This window comes from Chlorocebus sabaeus, chromosome 16 (genome assembly GCF_047675955.1).
Source record: "Chlorocebus sabaeus isolate Y175 chromosome 16, mChlSab1.0.hap1, whole genome shotgun sequence".
Lineage (NCBI taxonomy): Eukaryota > Metazoa > Chordata > Mammalia > Primates > Cercopithecidae > Chlorocebus > Chlorocebus sabaeus.
The window spans coordinates 65,753,533-65,778,993 of NC_132919.1; the positions used below are offsets into that span (position 1 = coordinate 65,753,533).

The following is a 25,461-nucleotide window of genomic DNA, read 5'->3' on the forward strand; positions in this document are numbered from 1 at the left end:
ATGTGTGTCAAAGAGTTATCTAAACTCCCAAGGTCATTGCAGCAGTATTCACAGTAGTGGAATGGAATCAACCTGAATGTCCCTCAGGATGAATGGATAAAGAAAATGTAGTACATATACACTGTGGACTATAACACAGCCATTTAAAAAGAATGAAATCCTTGTCATTTGCAACAACATGGATGAAGGAGCTAATGTTAAGTGAAAGAAGCCAGGCACAAAAAGTCAAATATCACATGTCCTCATTCATATATGGGAACTAAACAATTGAACTCACGGAGGTAGAGTTAGAGTGATGGTTATCAGAGGCTGGGAAGGATAGTGGGGATGGGAGAATAAGGAGGAGATAGTCAATGGGTATAAAAATACCGTTAAATAGAAGTAATAAGATCTAGTGTTCAACAGCACAATAAATTAACTATACTTAAAAATCATGGGCCAGGCGTGGTGGTTCACGCCTGTAATCCCAGCATTTTGGGAGGCTGAGGTGGGAGAATCACGAGGTCAGGAGTTCGAGACCAGCCTGACCAGCATGGTGAAACCCTGTCTCTACTAAAAATACAAAAATTAGCCAGGTGTGGTGGCACACGACTGTAATCCCAGCTACTCAGGAGGCTGAGGCAGGAGAATTGCTTGAACCCGGGAGGGGGAGGTTGCAGTGAGCCGAGATCACACCCCTGCACTCCAGCCTGGGCGACAGAGCGAGACTCTGTCTAAAAAATAAAATTATGTATAGTTCAGGGAGAGGGTGTGGTGGCGGTGGCGATGGCAGGGAAAGAGTTGGAGCAGTGCCAGTGGCAGGCGAACAAGGTGACGGAAATCATGCTTAACAATTTCAACAAGATCCTGGAGCATGATGGGAAACTGGCCAAACTGGAGCAGTGTTCAGACCAACTCCTGGATATGTGCTCAGGCTTCAGCAAGACAACAAAGACCCCGGTCCACACAAAGTGCTGGGAGAACATCCATTGCTGGATCTGCTTGGGGCTAGTGGTGGGTGGTGGCCTGTTCATCATCCTGATTGAGTGGCTGGCCATCTTCTTCCCTCGGAGCAGTGACACCAGTAATGCCCCATGGACCAGGATGCAGATACCACCTTAGGGCCTGGGGACTGACTCAGCTGGTCCTGAGGGAGAATGTGACTGCTCTGGCCAGTTCTGATCTCCAGAGAACCTTGGTGTTTGCTCTACCCTGACCCACCCCAATGAGTGCCAAAAGGCAGCCCCAATGTGTGCACCCCTGCATTTCCTGTCACGTCACAGACTGGCCTTCGAGGGCACTCTGCTGTACTGGCCATGCGGGGCCAGCCCCACCTGAAGCTCAGTAAAAGCTGTTGTTTGATTTTTTTAAAAAATTATATATAGTTGAAAATAACTACAAGAGTGGAAATTGAATATTCCTAACAAAAATAAATGATACATGCTTAATGAGTTTCACAACTACCCTTATTTGATCATTACATGTTTTATACTTGTATCAAAATAGTGCATGTACTCCATAAATATGTATAGTTATTATGTAGCCATAATAATCTTAAAAATTTATATAAAAACAGTATTCCATAGGACTACCAAACTAGGGAAATTACTGCCCCCATTTATTAGATTTTTCTTCACTAGAGTAGCATAACATGACAGAATTTGGGCTTGCTCAGCTCTCCACACTGACCAGCCGAATGACCTTGGATACGTCATTTAACCTATAAGCCACTGTTTTCTCTTCTGTCAAATGAAGATAATAACTGCATTGTAGGGTTATTATGAGAATTTGATGGTAATTTCTGTAAAGTATCACACAGTGCCTGGGATATAATATGAAATCAATGAAGTGTACTGGTTATTTTTACTTATTCTTATACATAACGTTTTTTATTATTTCCTTACGACAAATTCTCAGAAGTGTGATTGCTAAGGTAAAAATATTAGTATTGTAAAGATATTTGATACATAGTGCTATCAAAACTCTTAGGTAAAAAATACTCTTGGTTTTATAAAGCCTACCCCTTCAGAAATTTGTGATAGTTTACACCTGTATCCGCGTCATATAAGGGTATGAGTTTCTTGGGATTCTCACCTGTATTTGATACTATTAAAATATTTTTGCCAGTTTGATAGGCAGAAGGTTAGCATTTAATTATTTCTTTAGCTACATTTCAATGACTAAATGCTCACATTTAAAGATTTTTCAAAATGTTTTGCAATGACAATAGTCTGTGAAACTCAGAAATATGTAACATATTAATTTTTGTTAAAGACTTGTGGTCTGAATTAGTTAATTCATAGAGCATCTTTACATACCATTTGATTACTTAAACCAACAGGTAAGAGTTTTTGTTAGAGAGGGCTGTTAGGCTTGCTTTAATGAGTACATGAGATTTTATTATAATTACACTATTGCCTCTTTTTCACAAATGGATGGTGCTAAAATACATGAAAGTAGTTTATTCTCAATTAATTTAAAATTCACCTTGTACTTCTCTTAATTTGCTTATTAGTGAATCCTTTCTCCATGGATAAACTCCTCAACACTGCTGAAGTATGTATGAGGTATTGTCCTCACATTCTGGGGGGTATACCATATGTTCCATTAAGATATTTGAAGTATTCACAGACCTTCCCCTTCTCCCCTATTTTATGTTTGCTTCCCAAACTTCATTCTATTTTAAAATTTTAATTCCTTTGTCCATTTTTGCATCAATACTTTTTAAAAAATCTATTTTACTAGTTCTGTTCATGCCATTAAATGAACAAAAGAAGAAAGCAGAATTTGATTTTAGCTAATTACCTAATCTTGATGCTTTCTGAGTATACAATCAGTAGAGACGAAATAGAACAATCAGATAGAACTAAATTGTTTGAACAAAACTAAGTAAAACTACCAGTGATTTATAAAACTGTACCCATTAATAACATGATATAGTCTTATTTTCAAAGGATTGAAAATTAATGGAAGAAATTTTCCTTTCCACTAGCTTTGCAAGAAAGAAATAATCTTCTTTGAATATCCTCCTGTAAATCCCACTGCAAATTGTAGTCTGCACAGAACAGAATCATGATGCCTAATCCTCCTCTTTTCATGGTTTAGTCTATACAAAGAGCAGAGCTGGAAATGGGATCTTTTGACAGCAGTTACTAAGCAACAGAATTTGGGTGTTTTTGGTTAACATCCTAATATATAATGTAGCTGATTTGTTGAAGTTTGTGCATGTATTAACTGAGAGAAGTGGGCACTCCGGAAGTGACTACAGGTCCCTGTATGGCGGGGGGGTGGGTATCTGTTGTTGTTTTGTTCAGTACACTGTGTCTTTTGGCACTTGTATCTCTTTGGCATAGAAAGGAGGCTGGTGCAGAACTTTCAGACCTTGTGACTTTTTATATTATTAAGCATACCCTTCTCTGTGGCTCACAATATGTGAAAATGTAAGATTTTTTTCCTGAAAAGCAGGGAGAACAAATAAAGGATTTTAAGGTCATTCCAGGAAGCTTTAGAGCTTTGCCAAAAGTTTAGGTCCACTTCCTGAGGCAGTTTCATTAGCAGACAGCTAATGTTTGCTTGGTCTACTCCCAAGTTATTTTTAGAAACTAGAGATTATTACTGATAGGGCCCATTTGAATTTGCTCATTTACGTTTTTATATGCTACCAAATATGATTAGAGTATGCTTTTAATCACTGACAGATTTACTGCATTAAGGATTTTCTAAGCCATCAGATTCCTACAGTCATCAGATTTCCACTAACTAGTTACTTCACGCCAAGCTCTTCAGAATTGAGATGAACTCTTTCAGCCCCCAGAAGAACCAGAGTGTTTGGCTTTGCTTACCTAAGAGCACTAAGGAGGTCCCAGAGGATGGAGGGCTGAATCTCCTGAGAGCATGCTTGTCGTGGCTTGTGATCCTGAAAGGCTGGGATTAATGGAACAAATGCTGGCGTGCTCCCATTTGCACTTGTGTAGACTCTGGAGCCCATAGCTGCTGCCCCTCTCCCACACACAGGTGGCTCCCCACTTGTCTGAAGATCCCAGGAGTGGGCTCTGGGTCTTAAGAGCTTGCCATGTCCTTGAGCACCATATTCAGACCTGCCCCTAATCCCTGTGTGGCAAGAGCCCTGCTGCTTCTGTCCCTGAGTCTCACGGAGTGCGTGTGGCATACTCTTGCCTTAAGCCCAGGCTCCCCACACTCTGGGTTGTCTCTCGTGCCCTTCCAGCCTATGTCATACCTCCACCTTTGCATGCAGGAGAGGTTACAGTTTAATATGATGATCTCATTACATGCACAGGTGGACATAATGGGCTTCTGTGTTTTCTAGAGCTGCTCTTCTTCCTTTAGAATAGACCTCTCGTTATTTCATGAGACGCAGGCTGACTGATGCCACTCTTTCCCACATTGTTTCCTTCTTCAGTTCTTCCTGGTTTTTTTTGTTTTTTGTTTTTTAATTTAGCCTTCTCTTTCAGACTTCCCACCTAACTCTAAGACCCTATATATACGTTGATAATTTTATCTGTTCTACAGGAAACTTCCGAATAAAACTAGGCTGACTATGCATTCTTAAGACTAATTTTCGGGGGGAATCTGTAAGATACGGTCCTTACCTTCTTACCTCCAGCCTCAGCCCTCCTGGCATCTTCTGTGTTGGGGCATCTTTGGATCTAGCGCAGGCACTGTGTTACCTGCTGTGTGCTATAAGTCACGGTGAGTTTGGCACTTCAGTTGTACTAGTCTGACTAGGGCAGTTTGTACAATTGTACTTTTCTTGCATCTTTCTTTCCCGTACCTCTCCTCCTTTTGTGGTTATCTAGCTAAAGTTGTGGTGCAGCTTCCCGGCTCAGTATATAAATATCTCACTTGGATTTTACTGTGGCAGCTAACCTCATGTACTTGCCAACCAACTCTGAGTATCTTCTTAGAATTCTGCTGGGGCCTGGGCCAGAAAGGGTGAAAGGGACTAAGGGACCTAGGAGACTAGGCAGAAATCGTGGATCCTGGGAAGAGTTATGAGCACAGGTTACACTAGTGACTAGATAAGGAAGAAAATGTAAGTGTGAGAAGAGAAAGGGGTGTGTGCGTGTGTATTTAAATTAGAGCACAGTAGCTACCCGGAGGAGTTTCAGTTGACTGGTTACCTGAAACTAGTCAAGTTACAACTGGAATTACACAGCCTTCGTCATGGTCAGTGTGTTAATAGAGCTTGCTGTGAGTGCACCTCTCCCTCTGATAGTAGTTAGTACAGAGACCAACTGCAAAAAACAAAAACAAACGTCACTACTTAATATCACTACTTGATATTAAGTGACTACTTATTTTTCCTCTCAAGTGTTAACGTGTAGGCCATGCAGTCAACTGTGAAGTGATTTGAAATGCTTTGTGAATTACAATATCTGAGATAAGTTGGTGAGACTACATATTATGTAGGAAGCCATCATCAGTTTAGACCTAAGCAATGTCCTGAGTAAGGTCCTTGCAGCCATATAAGCTGTACCTTGTTTTGAGAAGGAAAAACAGAACTACTGCAACCAGCTAGGCTGTGGTGTCCCAGGTGCCTGTGACTCTAATTCATGATCTCACAGCCTGGTGGTCAGAGTTATATGCTTACATCAGAGCTTTTAGTAGAATTCTGAACTATGTTTTGAAAAGCAAAGCATTATTGTCAGTGATTCCTTAAAATTACCTGAGTTTATAAGATACCACATTGACTACCCTGTTGGTTCTGTCTTCAAAAAAATAGCAAAGAACCGGCCAGGCGCGGTGGCTCAAGCCTGTAATCCCAGCACTTTGGGAGGCCGAGATGGGCAGATCACAAGGTCAGGAGATCGAGACCATCCTGGCTAACTCGGTGAAACCCTGTCTCTACTAAAAAATATAAAAAACTAGCCGGGCGAGGTGGCGGGCGCCTGTAGTCCCAGCTACTCGGGAGGCTGAGGCAGGAGAGTGGCATAAACCCGGGAGGCGGAGCTTGCAGTGAGCTGAGATCCGGCCACTGCACTCCAGCCTGGGCGACAGAGCGAGACTCCGTCTCAAAAAAAAAAAAAAAAAAAAAAAGCAAAGCACCGCTGTAGAACTGCTTCTGAGCTTTTCAGTTGTCTTGAATGTAGCAACTCAAAACCAAAAGGAGCCATCATTATGTATCAAGAGACAGAAATAAATACCCTATTCTCATTTTCTCTTTTTCTGTGTTTGGGGAGGAGGAGATAAAAGACCCTTCTCTTCTTGCTCTTTAAATGTACTCATGATCCATTCTCAAACCAGCTTTACCTCTGTGTTTTATTTCAGTTGCCAAATCAGGAAGGATCCTTGACTACAGTTTTCTTTTTCATCACCACACCCATTCATTCACCAAGTTCTTTCAGTTCTTCCTCCTAAACATCTCTAGATTCTATCCACTTACCAGCACACCCACTCCCTGGCCACCATCATTTCTCACCTGGAATTCCACAGTCTCAATTTTATTCTCCTCTAATGCTTTTCTATACAATCAAAAAAATATTTCTAAAACATAAGCCTGATATGTCAGTCCATTGCTTATAACCCTTTAGTGGCTTTTTATTACCTTTACAATAAAATTTTAACTCATGAAATTTGTAAGACTCTTTACGTCCAAGTTCCTTCATCACCTCTTCTAATTCATCTCGCCTACCACTCCACTGACATTGACACCAACACCACTTTATTTTAATTCTTATTGACCGTTCCTGCAGTGTCCCTGAATGTTCACATCTCTGTGTCTCCTAATTTTCAGTATACTCTCCTTAGAACACTTTCTTCCACCTTTTTCACTGGTTAACTGTTGTTCATGTTTCAAGTCTCAGGTTAAGTGTCACTTCCTAAATTTAGGAGACTGTCCTGTCTCCCTAGGTCCATTTAAGAGTCAAGATAGGCTGAGTTATGCTGCATTAAAGAACAACCCGAAAATCTCAGTGGCTTAACACAACAAAGTTTATTTTTTATTCACCTACTATATCTCCATCATGGCTGAGACAGTGAGTTCTGTTCATTATATTTTCTCAGAGACTCAAGCTAATAGTTAATGGAGACTCCATCTTACATGTGATTCCATGATAGCCAAGGCAGGAAAAGGAATATGGTGAATCATGCAGTGACTCCTAAGGCTTCTTTCAGAAAGGGATATATTTCCCTCATATTTCATTAAGTAAAGCAAGCCCCATAGTTATGCCTAAGTTCCAAGGCACTGGGGAAATACTGCCTACCCTGTGCCCCCATATCATCTTGTATTTCCCCTAGCCTAATAATGTCATGCTTTATTATAATTACATGTGACTTGCTTCCCCAACTCTAACTTTTGTGAAAGTAGGATCATTTTTGTCTTATTTATTATCCTCTGCAGTGCCTTCGTTAATGTAAGAATTCAAAAATATTTGTTGAGTGAGTGAATGAATAAGGCAGCACTCCAAGACTCAGTCCTTAGGCCTTTTTTCTTCTTCTACCATTTCTCCTTGAGGATCGCATCCTTTGTCATGGTTTCAGCAGTCCTGAGAGTGATTTCCATTCCCTGACTTCAATCAGATATCTCCAATTTCTCACTCAATATTTCTACTTGAATTTAAAATGCATAAATTTATTCTTTTAGTAAATACCTCTTAATTACTCTCTAATAAGGCATTATATTAAATGATATGAGGATACAGAGGTAATTAAGACAGTACTTACCATCTGAGGGCTTGCAATCTAGTATAATACAAGAACAGTACAATGCATCAATAATATATACACGTAATATACAAAATCCTGTGCCAAAGGAGAAGACAAGTGATTTATGGCAAGATTGAATTGAAACTTGTATTCAACCATTGAACCTGTAGAGCAGACATCATTACTGAATTCTGTTCTGTGCTGGGCACTAGACGTAACACGAACAGAGTAAAGCTTTTATCCACCTCACGGTCCAGTGGGGAGACAGATAGCTTAGGATGAAAGGATAGATGGGGTTTAGACAGAGTGTAGGAGGGTGATTAGGGGGTAAAGGGATGGTGCATAGGAAAGCATTTTCACCAGAGGGGTAGACCTGATTAAATATCTGAAGAAATTGTCTGTATTTATGCCAGGAAAGATGTAAGGAAGGAACTGAATCAAGATGGTCACAGTGAGACTCTATTATGGTAACATTTCTTAATTGTTAGGAATACTTTAAAAACCAAGTATACACAGGTTGTTTTTAAACCTAACATGAAAAATAGTTAATATCGTGAGTTTGATTTTATTTCTGCACCTAATTACAAATCTTCAATGGTTAAAAGATACCCAGAAAGGAATATATGCCATTCCAAGCAAGATGTTGGTGTGGGTGGGGATAGGGTTTACTATCTTGATGTACTGAGGTTGGTTATCAACCAGAGAGACTGGGCTGGGTTGCAGAAACTAATTCTTACTCATGACACCAATGAGATTTCCTGAGCCCCACCTATAGTCTCTGGAATAGGACCTTCATTTCCAAAAAGGCTAGTCTCAAGGCCTTGAGTACTTCTATTCAACTTGCAGTTAAGCTAATTCTTCTATCTGATTTGAAATTACTACATCCTTGCCAGGCTAAAACAGTTCCTTCACTGCTTAATTTCATTCTCATTTCCTTGTCCATCTTAAGACAGTGCATTCATATCTTTTGTCTGGTTTTATACGTACATCTATCTGATCCTTCATGCTCAACCTTTAATTCTTTTGTAAACTCTTTTACCATTATGGTCTGATTTGAGTTGACAGAATTCTGATCTTTTGGTGTTATTTCTGCTTAACAGAGCCACAATTCCTACAGACAGTAAAATGACATCCAGTTTTATTTTACACCTTTCTTATGGCTCCATCTAGCTCTTGAGTCCTGCAGGACACTAAAGTCCTGCTCCTGACACAGATACCAGAGACCAGTGTGATAGAAGTGATGGGACGTGTCAGTTGATTAATGATCAGCTAGTCCCCAGCATGCCCAGGTGTGACACACACAGCTGTTAGTGCTGAAAACAGCCTTAGCCTGCTCTCTGTTCAGCTGTGATCCAGTTGTGTCAGTTCTAATTTATTATAGTCCAAAGTGTTGCTGTTTTCCTGTGCTTTGTTTAGTATTGCTCAAGAAATAACTAAACTTCTTGGAAATTGTCATAACTATGGAGGACAGTGAGATAATAAATGACTTTGTTTTCTTTCAGATCTTTGATGATGCATACAAATCCCAGCTCAGTTGTGTGGTTGTGGATGACATTGAGAGATTGCTTGGTGAGTCCTAACTTCTGCTGTTGTATTATCTTTGCCACATTACAGCTAATATCTCAAAAGTTACAAGAGAAAATTAACAGGTATTTATAAACTGTAGAGCAATAGAAATACCTTTCTTTGTCTTATAAGGAAATATAACATCTCTTAAATAGCTGACATCAGTGATAGTATTCGTTTTAATATGCCCTGTGACTATTAACAACATTATAAACTGCTTTCTTGTAAGGGCCCACGTCTCATTTTGTATCCTCCAGTGTGCTCTTGCCATAGTAAATGATTAATAATTTTCATTGATGGGTATATCTGTTATTTAGGACCTCTGAGCTGCCTATAGCTCAGAAATCCACTTGTGAACTTTGACAGAGCTAATGAAAGAAGGGTTTAGGATCACAGTGAAATCCACAAATTCACTGAAACACTAAGGGCAGAAGTTGTAAGCTCTCTGCACCTCAGTTTGTGCTCTTACAAAACAGAGACTGTAATCCCTCTCTTGCTTATCTCACAGAGTAATTGTGAAGACAAAAATGGGATAATAAATCTTGAAAAAATTTTGTAAGTTAAAAGTGCTCTATAGTAATTTTTAAAATATGTATTAAATATCTCCTATGTTGAAGTGCACTCCTACAGGATACAAACATGAAAAAGACTTGGTCCTGGCACTTAACTCATAAGAAATAAACGGCAAGGAAGTGCCAGAAAGTTGTCGCTAATTTAATTTCACTGTAAAATTAAATCAGTCTGACATAAATTCATTACAACAATGGCTCAGGAAGGGGTAATAAACTCTATTGAAATAGAAACCCACCTGGTGACTTAATAACATCTGAAAATACTACCCAGTGTCTGAATAATCCCTTCTTCCTTAAGCTGTCCATAATGCTGTAGTCATGATTTCAAGCTAGCTGTTCTTACTGCATTTTTCCCATCATTTTCAGACTTGCTTTGGGTCCTCTGTTATTTATTTTTTTAAGTTTTGGCAGTGTTTGTTATAAAGCAAAGCTGGTGTATCTGTGAGGTCTCCATAAATTGATAGTGGGTTTTGGGTCTCCTAGGTTTGATACATCTCAGCCCAGTTTATGGGATGATTTCTTTAAAAGCTTTTATGCACAAACTTATAGCTCTGTGTAAATTCCTTTATCTTAACACAATTGAGGTGTGTGGTCATAGCAACACTACCATGTCAGGAATGTGTGCCCTCTGAGTACATTTCACCGGTATGAATGATTATCATCTGTACATGCTTGCTCATTTATTCAACAAGCACTTGCTGAGCCCTTCCTCCTCTGGTAGAAGTGTTAGAGTCTCAGAAAAAGAAGATGCTGCGTGTCTTTATAACATATGTTGGCAAATGTTAATGCAAAGTAGAATGTGCCATGTATTTTGGATATTCTGGTTTTTATTTATTTATTTTTATTTTCTTTCCCACTGTTCTTATCTGGTAGACAGTCTGAAAATGGAGGGATCAGTTTTGACCTCAGGGGCCTGAAAGTAGCTCTAAGCACAGGGCAGGGTGCATATGCAGTATGCAGAGAAAACTAAGCAGGTGGCATTTATGCTGAATCTTGAATTATTGGTAAATGTTTAATAGGTAGGATGTTCTCTTAGAAAGTTATCTGTTCCTTACCATCTGAGGGCCAATCTTAGTGGTTCTGCCATTGTTTCAGTAGAAATGCTTGGTAAATACACCTGGGATTTTTTTTCCTCTAAAATAATCCCAGAAAAAAACGTCTACATGAACTCAAAGTGAATATTTAGAAGCTTTTTCAAAAAATTTATAGAGCCGAGTACAGTGGGATTATGGTAACCTATAATCCCAGCTAACTGGGAGGCTGAGGCAGGAAGGTTGCTTGAGCCCAGGAGTTCAAGACAAGCCTGGGCAACATAGCAAGACCCTGTCTCAAAAAAAAAATTACAGATAAGTGTTCTTATATTTTAAGCATTTAGGTTATTAGAGATATTTTTTCTTATTATAAATAGTTGTATGACTGTTATTTAAGACTGTTTACTCTTTAAATTTTTTTTTCTTTTTCTATATGTATTCTGCTTATGTAGGGACTGTTTACTTTTGATTCAAAAAAGAAACTGAATGTTTGGAATATGTACATGTGAATCAAATCCCTAAACATAGTAATATTTCTTTTCCAGATTATGTCCCTATTGGCCCTCGATTTTCAAATCTTGTATTACAGGCTCTTCTCGTTTTACTGAAAAAGGCACCTCCTCAGGTAAAATAATACTACTGATATGGAATATTTTAACAAAGGGTTTTTCAGTAAATTGCATATAATGATGCAGTCTCTAAATAAGCAGGTTATCATAAACATAAAATTCTGTTGTTGAAAGGATTTTGAAAGGTCATCTGGTCTTGACTTCTGCTTAAGGTAAATTATTTTCTCAACATAATTTTTCCATTCCTTTTCTGAAGAAATCAAAATCTCACAGTTTCTGTGTGGGATACAACAATTAGCATTGTATTTTGTTGTTTTGTAAGTTTTCCACCATATTACATATCCCTACCACCTCCAACTCCCAAGGGAGATTATGCTATTAATAGAGAAGGCATTGAATATGTTCCCATTTGTTTCATTTATAATTTCATGGGTTTTCCTAAAAATTTGTTTATGGGGATATTTAAGTTTATTTTCTTTGGGCAGTTAAAAAAAAAAAACTATTTTTAACAGATGATCTGGAGTTATTTTTCTTGGGTCATGTGGCACTTTTAAGGAGTGAATTTATAGCCAGGATCTTGGTTCCTGTGGTTGCATTTTTACTGATGTGGCTATTAGAGACTTGTGATTTTGGTAGGTTAACAAATTTAAAACCAACCTATGAAGGTTGGTTAAATATGTTAATTATGTAGAGGCTGCCAGAGCATGTTTGGCTGTGTCACAAGACATGAGTTCTCTTGATTGATTCTGCATACTGTAACCTTGAAAAATGCCAATCAAAGGCAGGTACAAAGCAGTTAAACACTGACTTGAAAAGCATCTTAATGTCTGTATGAGAATCTCATATTTAAAGTCAGAAATAGAAACTAATCTGTAAGGAAAACATTTACTCTTAAACTGGTGAATCTAATTTTTAGTTTAACAGTTACATACGTGCGTGTATTTTGCACTTAAAAGTAAAGGACTTGTCTTGGTTTTCCTAGAGTTTTTTTTTTAACTTCTAAAATAGTGAGAAGAAACATAACCTATAACAGTCTTGAAAATTTACAGGCCGGGCGCGGTGGCTCAAGCCTGTAATCCCAGCACTTTGGGAGGCCGAGGTGGGTGGATCACGAGGTCAGGAGATCGAGACCATCCTGGCTAACACGGTGAAACCCCATCTCTACTAAAAATACAAAAAAAAAAATTAGCCGGGCGTGGTGGCAGGCGCCTGTAGTCCCAGCTACTCGGGAGGCTGAGGCAGGAGAATGGCGTGAACCCAGGAGGCGGAGCTTGCAGTGAGCTGAGATAGTGCCACTGCACTCCAGCCTGGGCGACAGAGCAAGACTCTGCCTCAAAAAAAAAAAAAAAAAAAAAAAAAGAAATTTACAACATATATGTATTGTGGAAGGATTTTTAAATCAGCTTTGCATCAACCATCATTCCTAATAATTGGAGTCTTAGCTTATACTAAGGGTGAAGTTAGAGAAATGAGTCGATTCCTGCAGTATTTTCATAAATAAGTAAACGTATATATCTAAAGTTGCTGAAACAGAAATAATTACCTCCCAATATCTACATATATCATGATTCCTCCAGTATTTTCATAAATAAGTAAAACATATATATCTAAAGTTGCTGAGACAGAAATAATTACCCCCCAGTGTCTACATATATCATGCACACAAAAAACTTTATCATATCAGCATATTAATTTTAAAACCTATTAGAATGTGGGACTTTTTCTAGGCATTTAAATTTATTTCTTAAAATATTTCTTTTTTCAGCTGAAAATAATTTATGCTAAAAGTCACTTGGGAGAAGGAAGAATAATTTCATTGCTGTCTTGTACTTCTTGTTCTTTACATTGTTAAATACTATACACATTGATTTAAACAGAGGTACACCCCCTTGGCTAAGAAGCATTTGTGATCCAAAGTAGATGCTAACAGAAATAAACAGAAACTATTAACGAATGACCTGCCACACTAAGATTTAAGAATAATTTTTTCTGTGTTGTAAAACTTATTGTAAGATTTTTTAGGGAAGGAACATTATCTTATGCTTTTAAATCTCACAGCCTATGGCATAGAGGTTTATACATACGTGATTCACCAATACCTTATCAACAAAAAAATTTTTTTAGTGTCTTTTCATTTTAGTGGGCTTAATTAAGGGTTTTCGTATTGCTGGAGTTTATATTTAGACAGGGCATGATAAGAGTGAAAACATTCAAAAATAAGTAAAGTTCAGATGGCCAATAAGTATAAGAAGAGGTACTCAACATCATTAGTTATCAGAGAAATGCAAGTCAGAACCAATAGTGAGATACCACTCACTGCATACCTGCTAGAATGGCTATCATCAAAAAGTCAGATAATGACAAGTGCTGGTGAAGATGTGGAGAAATTGGAACCTGTATGCACTGCCGGTGAGAATGTTCCTCAAGAGGTTAAGCATAGAGTTACCATATAACCCAGCTATTCCACTGAGTATACACCTACAAGCAATGAAAACATATGTCCACATGAAAGCTTGTATGTGAGTATTCATAGCAGCATTATTCATAACTAAATGTTTATCTTATAAAATCTGGTATATCCATATAATGGAATATTACTCAGCAATAAAAAAGGTAGTACCATACATGCTACAACATGAATGAACTTTGAAAACATGCTAAGCAAAAGGAACCAGTCAAAAAGACCACATATTGGATGATTCGAGTTATGTGAAATGTCCAGGATTGGCAGATCTATCAAGACCGAAAGTATATTTGGGATGGCCTAGGGCTGGGAGGGGAGAATGAGAAGAATGAGAGGTCACTGCTAATGGGGATGGATTTTCTTTTTGGAGTGACAGAAATGCTGGAAAATTGATTTTGGTGGTGTTGTGTCTATCTGTGAATATACTAAAACACTGAATTGTACACTTTAAATGGGTAAACTGTGTGCTCTGTGAATCATATCTCAAGCAGTTATGTTTTTTAGACGTGATTTAGAAGCTACTTAAATGATGAAAGGAGACATAGAGTTAGAAGTGAGGGGTGAGCATCCAAGGTACATGGCCCAGCTTGGGAGAAAAAGGAATTGGATCATTTAAAAAGAACATGGAATGAATGTATCTGAGGACTGAAGAGGAAGAATATAGAAATATGTAAGAAGTAAGAGATGTGGTTGCCTTAGTGATTGGAAATGGCAGGGGTTCTCTCTGAAGGGAACACCATCTGGTCATTAATCAGAATTTGGTGACTCTGACCTGGACTGCCAGATTACCTGCAGTATACATGAATCAGTGGCAGGATAAATTAATATTTGTAGTATTTCTAGTTGGCATATATTTAACAAAATAAAAATGTGCTTTGTCATACCACCTTGCTTTTTAAAATGTTTATATTCTCTCAAGAAAATAAGGGGAAATTTTCAGGCTGATCCAAGTGTCAAGAGTATTAGTCATTGTAAAGTGGAAGGATTCACTTTATCAAACCATTAGCATATAGGTTTTTCAGATGTTTTAGTTAAATATTAAAGGTATATTCAGCTAAATATTGTAGAAATGCTTAGAGTGGTAGAAAAATATTTATTACTGGTAAGAAAACACAAGTTGTGAGCATTTTTCTTTAAAAGGAGGAACTACACTTTACACACAATACAGTAATCATATCAGTCACTGAATCCTCAATTTTGCATTTGTTGAATTTCCAGCTTTCACACAGAAAAATTGTGTGTGCATGTGTGCACATACTCAAATAAAAGAATCCCTTCAGGGGCACTATGTTGTTATGTATCCAGATATTCTCTTTTCTCCTTCCTCCCCTCCCCCACCACCCCTTCCTTCTTGTAAATTGGCTTATTAAAACTGGTTCCCAAGCCCTCCTTTTTTCCCTTTGTGATTGCCTTAGTCTTGGATTTTCAGTGTAGAACTAAAAATTCATGTCAGATTTCAGTTACTAGGATAATTTTGTTTGAATTTTAAATTTTTCTAAGTAAATGCATAGATTTTTAATGAACCTGGTATTCAGTGGATTTGCTTTAAATTTAGCTGCAGAGTTAATTTCATGATTGATTTATTAGCCCTTTGAAAGTATAAAAAGTGGTATCTGTAGTTCGTGAAGACTGAAAAACATCATCACATTTTGTTTAGCATCTTTTTAAAACCAATTAAAAGCTTTTCTAAAATGGATTGAACAGGAGAAAATAAAACATGTTCCCTAGGTCTTTATTTCAATCAAGTTTCCCTGTGTTCTGCAGGAGAAGAGATCGAGAGGGGATAGAAAAATTGAAAAGGGCTGTCCCAGCAGGGAGCCAAGCCGGAGAAAAGGGCTTCTCTGAGAACTCAGCAGCAGCAGCTAAGAAAGCTCCCAGCCTGCTTCATCTACATGCAGAGTCACACAAGGCATGGGGGTGCTCACCGTCACACAGAGGTTTCACATGTGCTTCCCTGCTGATTCCTGTGAAAAGCTAACAATTGGCTTGGAGGGTAAAAGACCACTGCAGTTCACCCTCCCTGAGCTGGACGTACAATTTGTCCAGTGTTAGGAAATGTCCGGCTTAGCAGTGAGAGGCTTGAAGACACCCCTCCTTCCAGTGAGATCCTAACGCCGTCTCTTTTACTTGATGACACTGGGGCTCTTTTCAAGTTTTGCAGATTTATGGAAGTTGAGGGGAATGTGCTTTTCAAGATCAGGAGGATGAAAGCCTTGGTCTCAATGTCAAAGAGGAAGCAGTAGTGAGTGGTAAGGCCAGGTAACTCTTCCTGCAGCCTGCAGCACCAGTGGCTTGATTATTTTCCTCATAGATCTCTTCTGCCACCTTTTTTTTCTTTTTGGGAGACAAAGTGTCTGAAAATGAGCTCCTTGGGCTGTAAAATGACATGATTTCCCAGTTTCCTCAACAAGTGTGAGAGTAGTTAAGCCCATTAACCTCACTGTTTAATGCTGGGTTTGACACTTTTGTGCATCAAACTGGAAAACCTCATCTGTATGTAACAGGGTAACCTTGTAATTTATGGAGGAGCAATCCTTCCTCAGTTCAGTGCTTCTCAACCTTTTTAGATCATGGTGCATATGAAATGGTAACATCTGATGATACACTTGGGTAAGTGGATGAGGCCACTCACAACTGGCCAAGGGTCTGGCCCTCCCGACAGCTGGCAGGAGTTGATATCTTAGTCCACGTATAACTCATGTGAAGCTGAACAGTTGGAAAACTCTTTGGAAATGTTAAACTTTTACGAAAAAAGAATTAACCACTCTAACTTCATAGCAGTATTACTGAAGTAGAACTCAGACCTAACAGTTATTAGTGTTTTGGCTAAATTTTATGATGTTGTTGAGAATAGTAACTTCCTCGCTCCTCTGACACCTAGGAATATTACCTAGTAAGAGAAATACAGCTTAAAGCTTGGAGGACCTAAGGTGCGAACCAACAAGAAACTGTCAGCATTCTCGGGATGGGGACTTGGGCAGACACACTTGTTTCTGCATGAGTTTTGTTTTTAACATCAGCAGTCTCTAGACAACATTGCTTTTCGTGTAGTCCTTACATGACATCTTAGCAGTCTTACTTCAGATATGGTTATTAGGACGTCTTGGTATCTTGATAATATTAAGCAGCTCTTCAGGCTTTGGGTTGCTTTAGTGAAATAAGCAGAAAATAGAAGAGACTCCACATAATGCAGGCCTAAACATGAGTATCTTTCCATCTATTTGTTCGAAATTAACTCTGGCTAATGACTATGATATGACTCAGTAAGATATATAACCACTTTAGGAAAGAGGCTTAGTCATTTTGCCAGACACATTAATTTTAATCCACTGATGTGGTGACTTTTGCATTGGGCTTCATTTCTTTTATTTAAAAAAAAAAAAAAAAGAGAAAACTATGACGATTGACAGCTTAGTGGCCTGCTTATTAAGTCACTGATATTAGATGGCTACTATATTTGTAATATTCTCTTTAGGTATACTTTGCTTAGTATAGTAGATTTTCTTGGAAGTCCTATGTAAATTGAACATGTGTATGTATATATATATACACATATCTCTGAGGACAAAAGGAAATCTCCAAAGATGTGTGTTCTTGTTTTCTGGACAGAAAGATAATGTATAGTGAATGTATAGTGATCAACTAAGATGATGCCTAGTGAAGCCCTTTGTAAACCTGTGGGCTACACAGATATACGGTATTAGAGAAAATACATATACATAGAGAGAGTATATATTTATGTAGATTAATTTCAGATGTATCAAAAACAGTGAAATAGGCCAAACATTGTGGCTCACGCCTGTAATCCTAACACTTTGGGAGGCCAAGACAGGAAAATTGCTTAAGACAGGAGTTCAAGACCAGCTTAGGCAACATAGTGAGACCCAGTCCTTACAAAAAAAAAAAAGTTAGTCGAATGTGGTGGTGAGCATCTGTAGACCCAGCTATTCAGGAGGCTGAGGCAGGAGGATCACTTGAGCCCATGAGTTCAAGACTGCAGTAAGCTGATTCCCGCCACCACACTCTAGCCTGGGTGATAGAGCAAGACTCTGTCTCTAAAAACCAAACAACAAAAAACAGTGAAATAAATTCTTTTATAAAACATTGCTACAGATATCTGCTGAATAAAATCAAACTTTCAAAATAGGGTTTTATTTTGGTTTTGGTAGAGCACATCTATAGCAGATATTGATACCAGATTAAATTATATATATGCCATTTTCTGATAACTCAAAATTAAATATTTAAATTTTAATCATCAGAAAAATGCTAATAGTGTTGAGATGAAATATTTTTTCATTGCTAGAATGTATTCTTCCAGCTCCATTGCCTTAAATAAGTTACCGTGGCATTCCATTAGCTTTGAAAGGTGTGGATTATAGCATTGTAGTATTCCATGGGTGCCATGACTGTAGTTAAGAGCACCCTTTCTGTAGAACTTACTCTTTGTATTGAACTTGAGGTTTAAAAAAAAAAAAACAAAACCTAAGTCTTAGCTCATGTATCATCTGGCTTTATAGCCTTGAACGTCCCTTAATTTCTTGGTGTCTATTTCTTCATCTGTAAAATAGAGATAATTCCTCCTGTGTTACCTACTCTGTTGAGGGTCAACTAAGATAATGTATAATGAAGCCCTTTGTAAACTGGTGTACTACGTGAGCTGTCCAGGCACAGTGGCTTATGCCTGTAATCCCAGCACTTTGGGAGGCTGAGACGGGTGGATCATTTGAGGTCAGGAGTTCGAAACCAGCCTGGCCAACATAGTGAAACCCCATCTCTACTAAAAATACAAAAATTAGCTGGATGTGGTGGTGTGCACCTGTAATCCCAGCTACTCGGGAAGCTGAGGCAGGAGAATTGCTTGAACCCAGGAGATGGAGTTTGCAGTGAGCTGAGATTGTACCACTGTACTCTAGCCTGGGTGGATGGAGTGATACTCTATCTCAAAAAACAAAACAAACAAACAAAAAAAAAAGAATTGCCTTTGGATAGTCCACAGAACCTTTTCAGCTTGTAAGATAGGAAAACTGAAGAATGTATAATAACTGCTATATAGAGGAAGTTACCATAGGAAATGAGTTCAGAGCTCCCACTTTGGAATGCCCGAACCCAACTTCCTCATTTGCAGTACTGAGAAAGGAAACCTTCTTCCCCACCTGTTGTTCACTGAAATTTAGAAGCTTCCTACAATCTAAGACAAATACTCTGGTCTGGGGATTAGGGATTCCTGTTGTAAAAAGAAGTAGGAAGTGGAGACAGGAATTGCCAAGATCAGTAGGCCACCACCGTGTCACACTTGTCCTCAGCCTCCAGGGACTGGCCCACCTGCTTCCTTTCCCTGCCACCACCTGTTGGCTTGTGGCCGAAGTTCCCCTTTTCTCTTAACTCATGGTGCAACAAAGTGGTACTTCACCGTTTCTTTCCTACCTTTCTGTCCCAGAAACAAGAATGCAGGTCTTTGGAGATTTCCTGTGTCCTTGGGGCTCTCACAATGGCCAGAAGCCCTGGCCCTCACCCTGTTGATCTTAGATGGTAGGATTATAGGTGATTTCTTTTTTATTTTGCTTTATTGTTTCCTGTGCTTTACAGATTTTCTACAATAAGCATATATTACTTTGACAATCAGGAAAAAATAAAAAAAAGTATATACAATTATTTTTAACTTAGCAGTATAACTGTCAAAATTCCTTAATTCCATTTCTTTGGTACTAATTTACTGTTAACCACTAGAGTTAAATGAGACTACCTTTATATCTAAACTCGTCTATGTATAATATATTTTTAACCTTGTTCTTTTTATGACTTAAGGTTTAATTGACTATATGAAATATGCTGTGGTTTTGGAGGAAAAGTGTGCAGGTGCCTCCTAACTCTCACAGTTGCCCTGGGAAGCCCACCTGGCACTTGGCTCAGTGCCATGCTCCCCATCTAAACTTACGATGGTTGACTGCCAGTGTGACTAAAGCTAATCAAGATAAATGGTGACGTTGTCTTAAGCTTCATTGAAAGGAGATCGGAGGTTTCTTTTTCACCAAAAATATTTCTTTTGACATAAAAGTTTAAAACATTTCTTTAAGGAACATCTGCTTTTATTAGGATGTACATTTAAGAAATCCTTCTCAGTATAGAGATAAAAAGATGAATAAGACATTGTACCTGCCCTCAGACAGCTCATAGTCCAAGAACACTGTTCAGTTGTGAAGTTTGTGCACAAGGCGGGCACAGGTCAAGTAGCAAATGAAGGTTAACATCCAGCCCACATGCTGCCCCCAAGGAGTCCACCCTGGTTTGGGACTGAATCTGCCCTGAGTAAGGTTACCAGATTTAGCAGATAGGAATATAGGATACTCAGTTAAATTTAAATTTCAGAAAAAATCACGTAATTTTTTAGCATCAGCATATCCCATATTTTGGTCAGACTTACATTGAGGGCTTTCTCTAGCAAACCTAGTCCTGAACAAGAGGAAGGGGGTGCCTTTAGCTCATACAAGGTGCTGAGGCTTGGGGAAGGAAGCAAGGGTGGCCACACCCACCCAGATGATTGCTTTTTTCTAATTTGTTCACCTGGGGGGGTGGGGTGTGTGTGTGTGTGTGTTTCTGATCCATGTAGAAGGTAACTGGTGTTCCTGTCACAATCCAGTGTGGGAGAAAGATGTGAAAACATGATGCATGTAGTTAGGTTTTATATGTTACATGGTTCCAGTGGAACATAAAGGAAAGTGTGGTCCATTTTATCTGAGAAGATGTGCAAATCATTCACAAATAGTAGTTCTTGATCCTGGTCTTGAAAGATGAGTAAAAGGGAGATTTAGTCAGGGCCATTGTGCCATGCTAAGGAATTTCAGTGCTGCAGCAATGGAGAGAGAAGGTGAAGGATTTACCTATGCCAAAATTAGCATATTATTATTGTTATTATTATTATTAGAGACAGGGTCTTGCTTTGTTGCCCAGGGTGGAGTGCAGTGACACAGTCTCATTTACCTCCTGGGCTCAATTGATCTTCCCGCCTCAGCCTCTGGTGTAGCTGGGACAACAGGTGCACACCACCACCCCAGCTAATCTTTGTATTTTTTGTATAGACAGGGTTTTGCCATGTTACCCAGGCTGGTCTCAAACTCCTGGGCTCAAGCAGTCCACCCACCTCAGCTTCCCAGAGTGCTGGGATTACAGGTGTGAGCCACCACACCCAGCCTAAATTTTTTTAATTAACGTACAAAATGATACTTGAGAATTTGAGGATATGTTCTGTGTACTTATCTTAGGCTTCATATGGCATAGTTTCACTGGAGGGAAGAATAGGAATTCATAAGAAATTATAGGCTTCATTTTTTCTAAATGACTGAAGCTTAACCTCTTTAAATATCAATTGTTATACTTTAGCCTTTTTTAAGAGGAAAAAAATTGCTATGTACATTCTTAGTGTCTGAAGCAAAGTATAATAAATGCTATGTTAATGAATAAGGACCATCATAACAAACCATAATTGGTGGGTCAGTATTTTCATGAGTGGGACTCAGCAGGAACTGTTGGAATATACAGGACTCTGTCCTGGTGCCTGTTAGGTAGCTACAGTGTGCCCTGTTTGTTGAGTTTTGTGTGCCTTTTCTTTTTTTAGTGGTTTTGCTATCAGCTGTTACTTGCAGGATCCAAGTGAATTGTGTCAGCTGGCCTGCCTCTGATGACTCCTTTTTCCAGGTTGCTGCTTTCATCTGCTATAAATTAAGGCAGGCAACCACCAGGATTCATGAGCTGTTCATACAGTAAGAGAACTAGTCTGTGGTCGGGTGCAGTGGCTCACGCTTATGATCCCAGCACTTCGGGAGGCCAAGGCAGGAGGATTGCTTGAGTCCAGGACTTCTAGACCAGCCTGGGCAATATGGCGAAACCCCGTCTGTACTAAAAATACAAAAAAGACCGGGCATGGTGGCTCACGCCTGTAATCCCAGCACTTTGGGGGGCCAAAGTGGGTGGATCATTCAAGGTCAGGAGTTCGAGACCAGTTGGCCAATATGGTAAAACCCCGCCTCTACTAAAAATACAAAAATTAACCAGGCATGGTGACAGGCATCTGTAGTCCCAGCTACTCAGGAGGCTGAGGCAGGAGAATCTCTTGAACCTGGAGTTGGAGGTTGCAGTGAGCCGAGATCGCACCACTGCACTCCAGCCTGGGCGATAGAGCGAGACTCTGTCTCAAAAAAAAAAAAAAGCCAGGCGTGATGGTGCACACCTGTAATCCCTAACTGCTTGGGAGACTGAAGTGAGAGAATCACCTGAGCCCAGGAGGTCGAGGCTGCAGTGAGTGGAGATCATGCCACTGCACTCCAGCCTGGCAAACAGAGTGAGACTTTGTCTCGAAAAAACACAAAAACATAAAACTGGGCTGCAATGAGAGCTAGAGAGGCCTTCCAAAGAGCAAGGCCCCATTTTGACTCCTATGGGCACCTTCATCTACTGAAAAAAAAAAAAAAAAAAAAATGACATTTTCCATCTCTTGGTACAAAGCTGAATATATTACTCTTATTAATACTGTCTTCCACCAAAAAGTTCTTTTTTTCTGATTTTTTTTTTTTTTCCTGGAGTGCAGTGGTGCGATCTCAGCTCACTACAACCCCTGCCTCCCGGGTTCAAGCAATTCTTGTGCCTCAGCCTCCCAAATAGCTGGGACTACAGGCACGTACCACCACACCCAGATAATTTTTTGTGTTTTTAGTAGAGATGAGGTTTCACCATATTGGCCAGACTGGTCTCAAACTCCTGGCCTCAAGTGATCCACCCTCTTCAGCCTCCCAAAGTGCTGGGATTACAGGCCTGGCCTGATTTTAAAAGAAACTAGAATAATACTTTCATGGGTTCCTCAAAGTTTCATAGGCCCTGGGCACTGTGCCTAGTGGGTAAGTTGTCCTTGCCTATGAGTTTTAAAGTTACTTGAACCTCACATTGTTTTTTCAGTCCTAGGAGTGAGAGGATTTTTGCTTATTTCTGGTTCTTGGCTGTGCTCTGGATAGTTGAAATTGTTTAGCAGATTGGCCTCCAGATAAGTAAGGCATTATTATTGGACATAGTGAATTCATGTTCTGGAAGGTTGGGGCCTAAGGGAGCAAAGTGGGCTCTGTAGAGTTAAATGAGGGCAGAGTATGGTGAGAAGGCAAATTTTGAACCTTCATTGTGAACATGAGATAATTGCAAATTGGCCTAAAACTGGGGAAAGCATTTTAATAAACAGAAATGCTATGGATAAAAATCACAGAGGTAGAAATTAAGTCAGAAAGGAGAATATTGACCTAATTTAGAACACAGGGGTCAATTTAGGGTATATCAAGCTAAAAGCTCAGACAGGTAGGGAAAATCTGTGGATACAAAAGTGGGGAGTTTGGATTTGCTGATTAATGTGTGGTCATGTTAGTTAAGTTTCTAATGAGAGAGCCTGCACAGAACCCTTCCTTTTTTTTTTTTTTTTTTTTTTGAGACGGAGTCTCGCTCTGTCACCCAGGCTGGAGTGTAGTGGTGCAATCTCGGTTTACTGCAAGCTCCACCTCCCGGGTTCACACCATTCTTCTGCCTCAGCCTCCCGAGTAGCTGGGATTACAGGTACCCACCACCATGCCCGGCTAATTTTTTTTGGTATTTTTTTAATAGAGACAGAGTTTCACTGTGTTAGCCAGGATGGTCTCGATCTCCTGACCTCGTGATCCGCCTGCCTTGGCCTCCCAAAGTGCTGGGATTACAGGTGTGAGCCACCGCCCCTGGCCAGAACCCTTCCTTTAAGGTGTTAAGAATACTGTGGCATGGTCAGTGCAACTTTATCTTTTTTTTTTTTTTTTTTTTTTTTTGACACCAGGTTTTGCTCTTGTTGCCTGGGCTGGAGTACAATGGCATGCTCTCGGCTCACTGCAACCTCTGCCTCCCGGACTCAAGTGATTCTCCTACCTCAGCCCCACAAGTAGCTGGGATTACAGGCATGCACTACCACGCCCAGCTAATTTTTATATTTTTAGTAGAGATGGGATTTTACCATGTTGGCCAGGCTGGTCTTGAATTCCTGACCATAGGTGATCTGCCCACCTCAGTATCTTCTTAATTTATTTAACCTTTTCTCCTAAGAGCACAGAGGTCATTATTTCTAGGTAATAAATCTCCCTAACTCAAATTAAGAGATCAACCATTGCTGATATGGGGCTTGGAGGGGCAAGGGCAAGAGTGGACCCCAAATCTAGTTTAAAATTACACAAATAAAAACAGTAGACAGCAAAGCATAGTGAAAATAGCAATGAGGCCTGAACTGTAGTTTCAACTCCCTCACTGGACATGAGAGCCTCAGACAGATCACTTTACCTCTCACCCTAGGTTTCTCATCTGCAAAATGAGACAGAGAATGAGGGGGTTTGGGGGAATGAGGTAATCTTTAAGAGCTGCTCCCAATGTAAACTCTGATGATTCAGTGTCTTTTTCATAAATTGGAATTAAATATTATTTAATATCATGAAGTCTGCTTTTGCCTATAGTGTTTTAAATTATTAAGGATTGAGTTTCTCGTTTCATATTCAATCTGTATCATGAATTCCCCCTCTTGTTGTCTTCTGTCCTGCTTGGAGCACCGTGAGGATGGTTACAAAGAAGTAGACTAAGAATTTGCTTCAGGGTAAAATCTAATGGAGAGTTTAAGTATAGTGTCTGCCTAGTTGTGGCATGATTTATTTGAAACATCCTTCCTTTGGTATTCAGCTTACACATTTAACTGCAAAAAAAAAAAAAAAAAAAAGTTACAGACATTTGAACAAGAGAAATCAGAAATGCATGCAAAGAGGCCCCATTCCTCTCCCTTCACTGTCCCTGATTGCTTTTAATGGTAGTCAATCTTTTCCCTTGGTTTGGGGAAACCAAGAGTTGTAGGAGATGTTAATAGTACTTGGTTTTTGTTGTTGTTGTTGTTACTGTTTTGAGATGGAGTTTTGGTCTTGTTGCCCAGGCTGGAGTGCAGTGGTGCCATCTTGGCTCACTGCAACCTCCACCTCCCAGGTTCAAGCGATTCTTCTTCCTCAGCCTCCTTAGTAGCTGGGATTACAGGCATGTGCCAACACGCCTGGCTAATTTTTGTGTTTTTAGTAGAGACAGGGTTTCACCATGTTGGTCAGTTTGTTCTCGAACTCCTGACCTCGTGATCCACCCGCCTGAACCACGCACTGGCCAATAGTACTTGTTATCTCACTAGTTGAGGTTAATGGCAGCTAATGAATCTTATCTTTCCTCTGCTAGAGAAGTCTGTATTATCCAGTCAATAGCTAATCAATTGATTAAAAGAGATAAGCCAACCTTTGGCACGAAGCATACATGCCTTTCATTCTGGATTATTTTTTTTAAAATTTGTTGCTATCAACACTTGGGGCTCAGAGGTATAGACTCTGAAATGATAGTTATTTTCCTTTTGTATACTTAATATAATGTGCATTTCTCTAGGAGCAGAAAGTAATAATGAAGGAGTGATCTGCTACCCTTGAAACCTATACTGAGATTATCATTCATTCAATGCGTGTTTAACTTTGCATTTTGTACAAGGCAGTATGCTAACGCTGGAAACATCAGTAAAGCCAAACCGACTTAAGTCCTGTCCTAATGAA

General features: G+C 39.4%; 1 protein-coding gene and 1 pseudogene across 5 annotated transcripts in view; both read left to right on the plus strand.

The window, feature by feature from the left end:
* The window catches only part of NSF (N-ethylmaleimide sensitive factor, vesicle fusing ATPase), a 161,449-nt gene that overhangs the window by 120,103 nt on the left and 15,885 nt on the right, over positions 1-25,461 (plus strand). For all 5 annotated transcript variants that reach the window (XM_008012238.3, XM_037993900.2, XM_037993899.2 and 2 more), the window contains exons 16-17: positions 9,147-9,213; positions 11,359-11,438. In XM_008012238.3, coding sequence (XP_008010429.1) covers positions 9,147-9,213; positions 11,359-11,438 — 147 coding nt within the window. The remainder of the gene's footprint in view (positions 1-9,146; positions 9,214-11,358; positions 11,439-25,461) is intronic.
* On the plus strand, positions 668-1,200 carry LOC140708682 (vesicle-associated membrane protein 5 pseudogene; annotated as a pseudogene).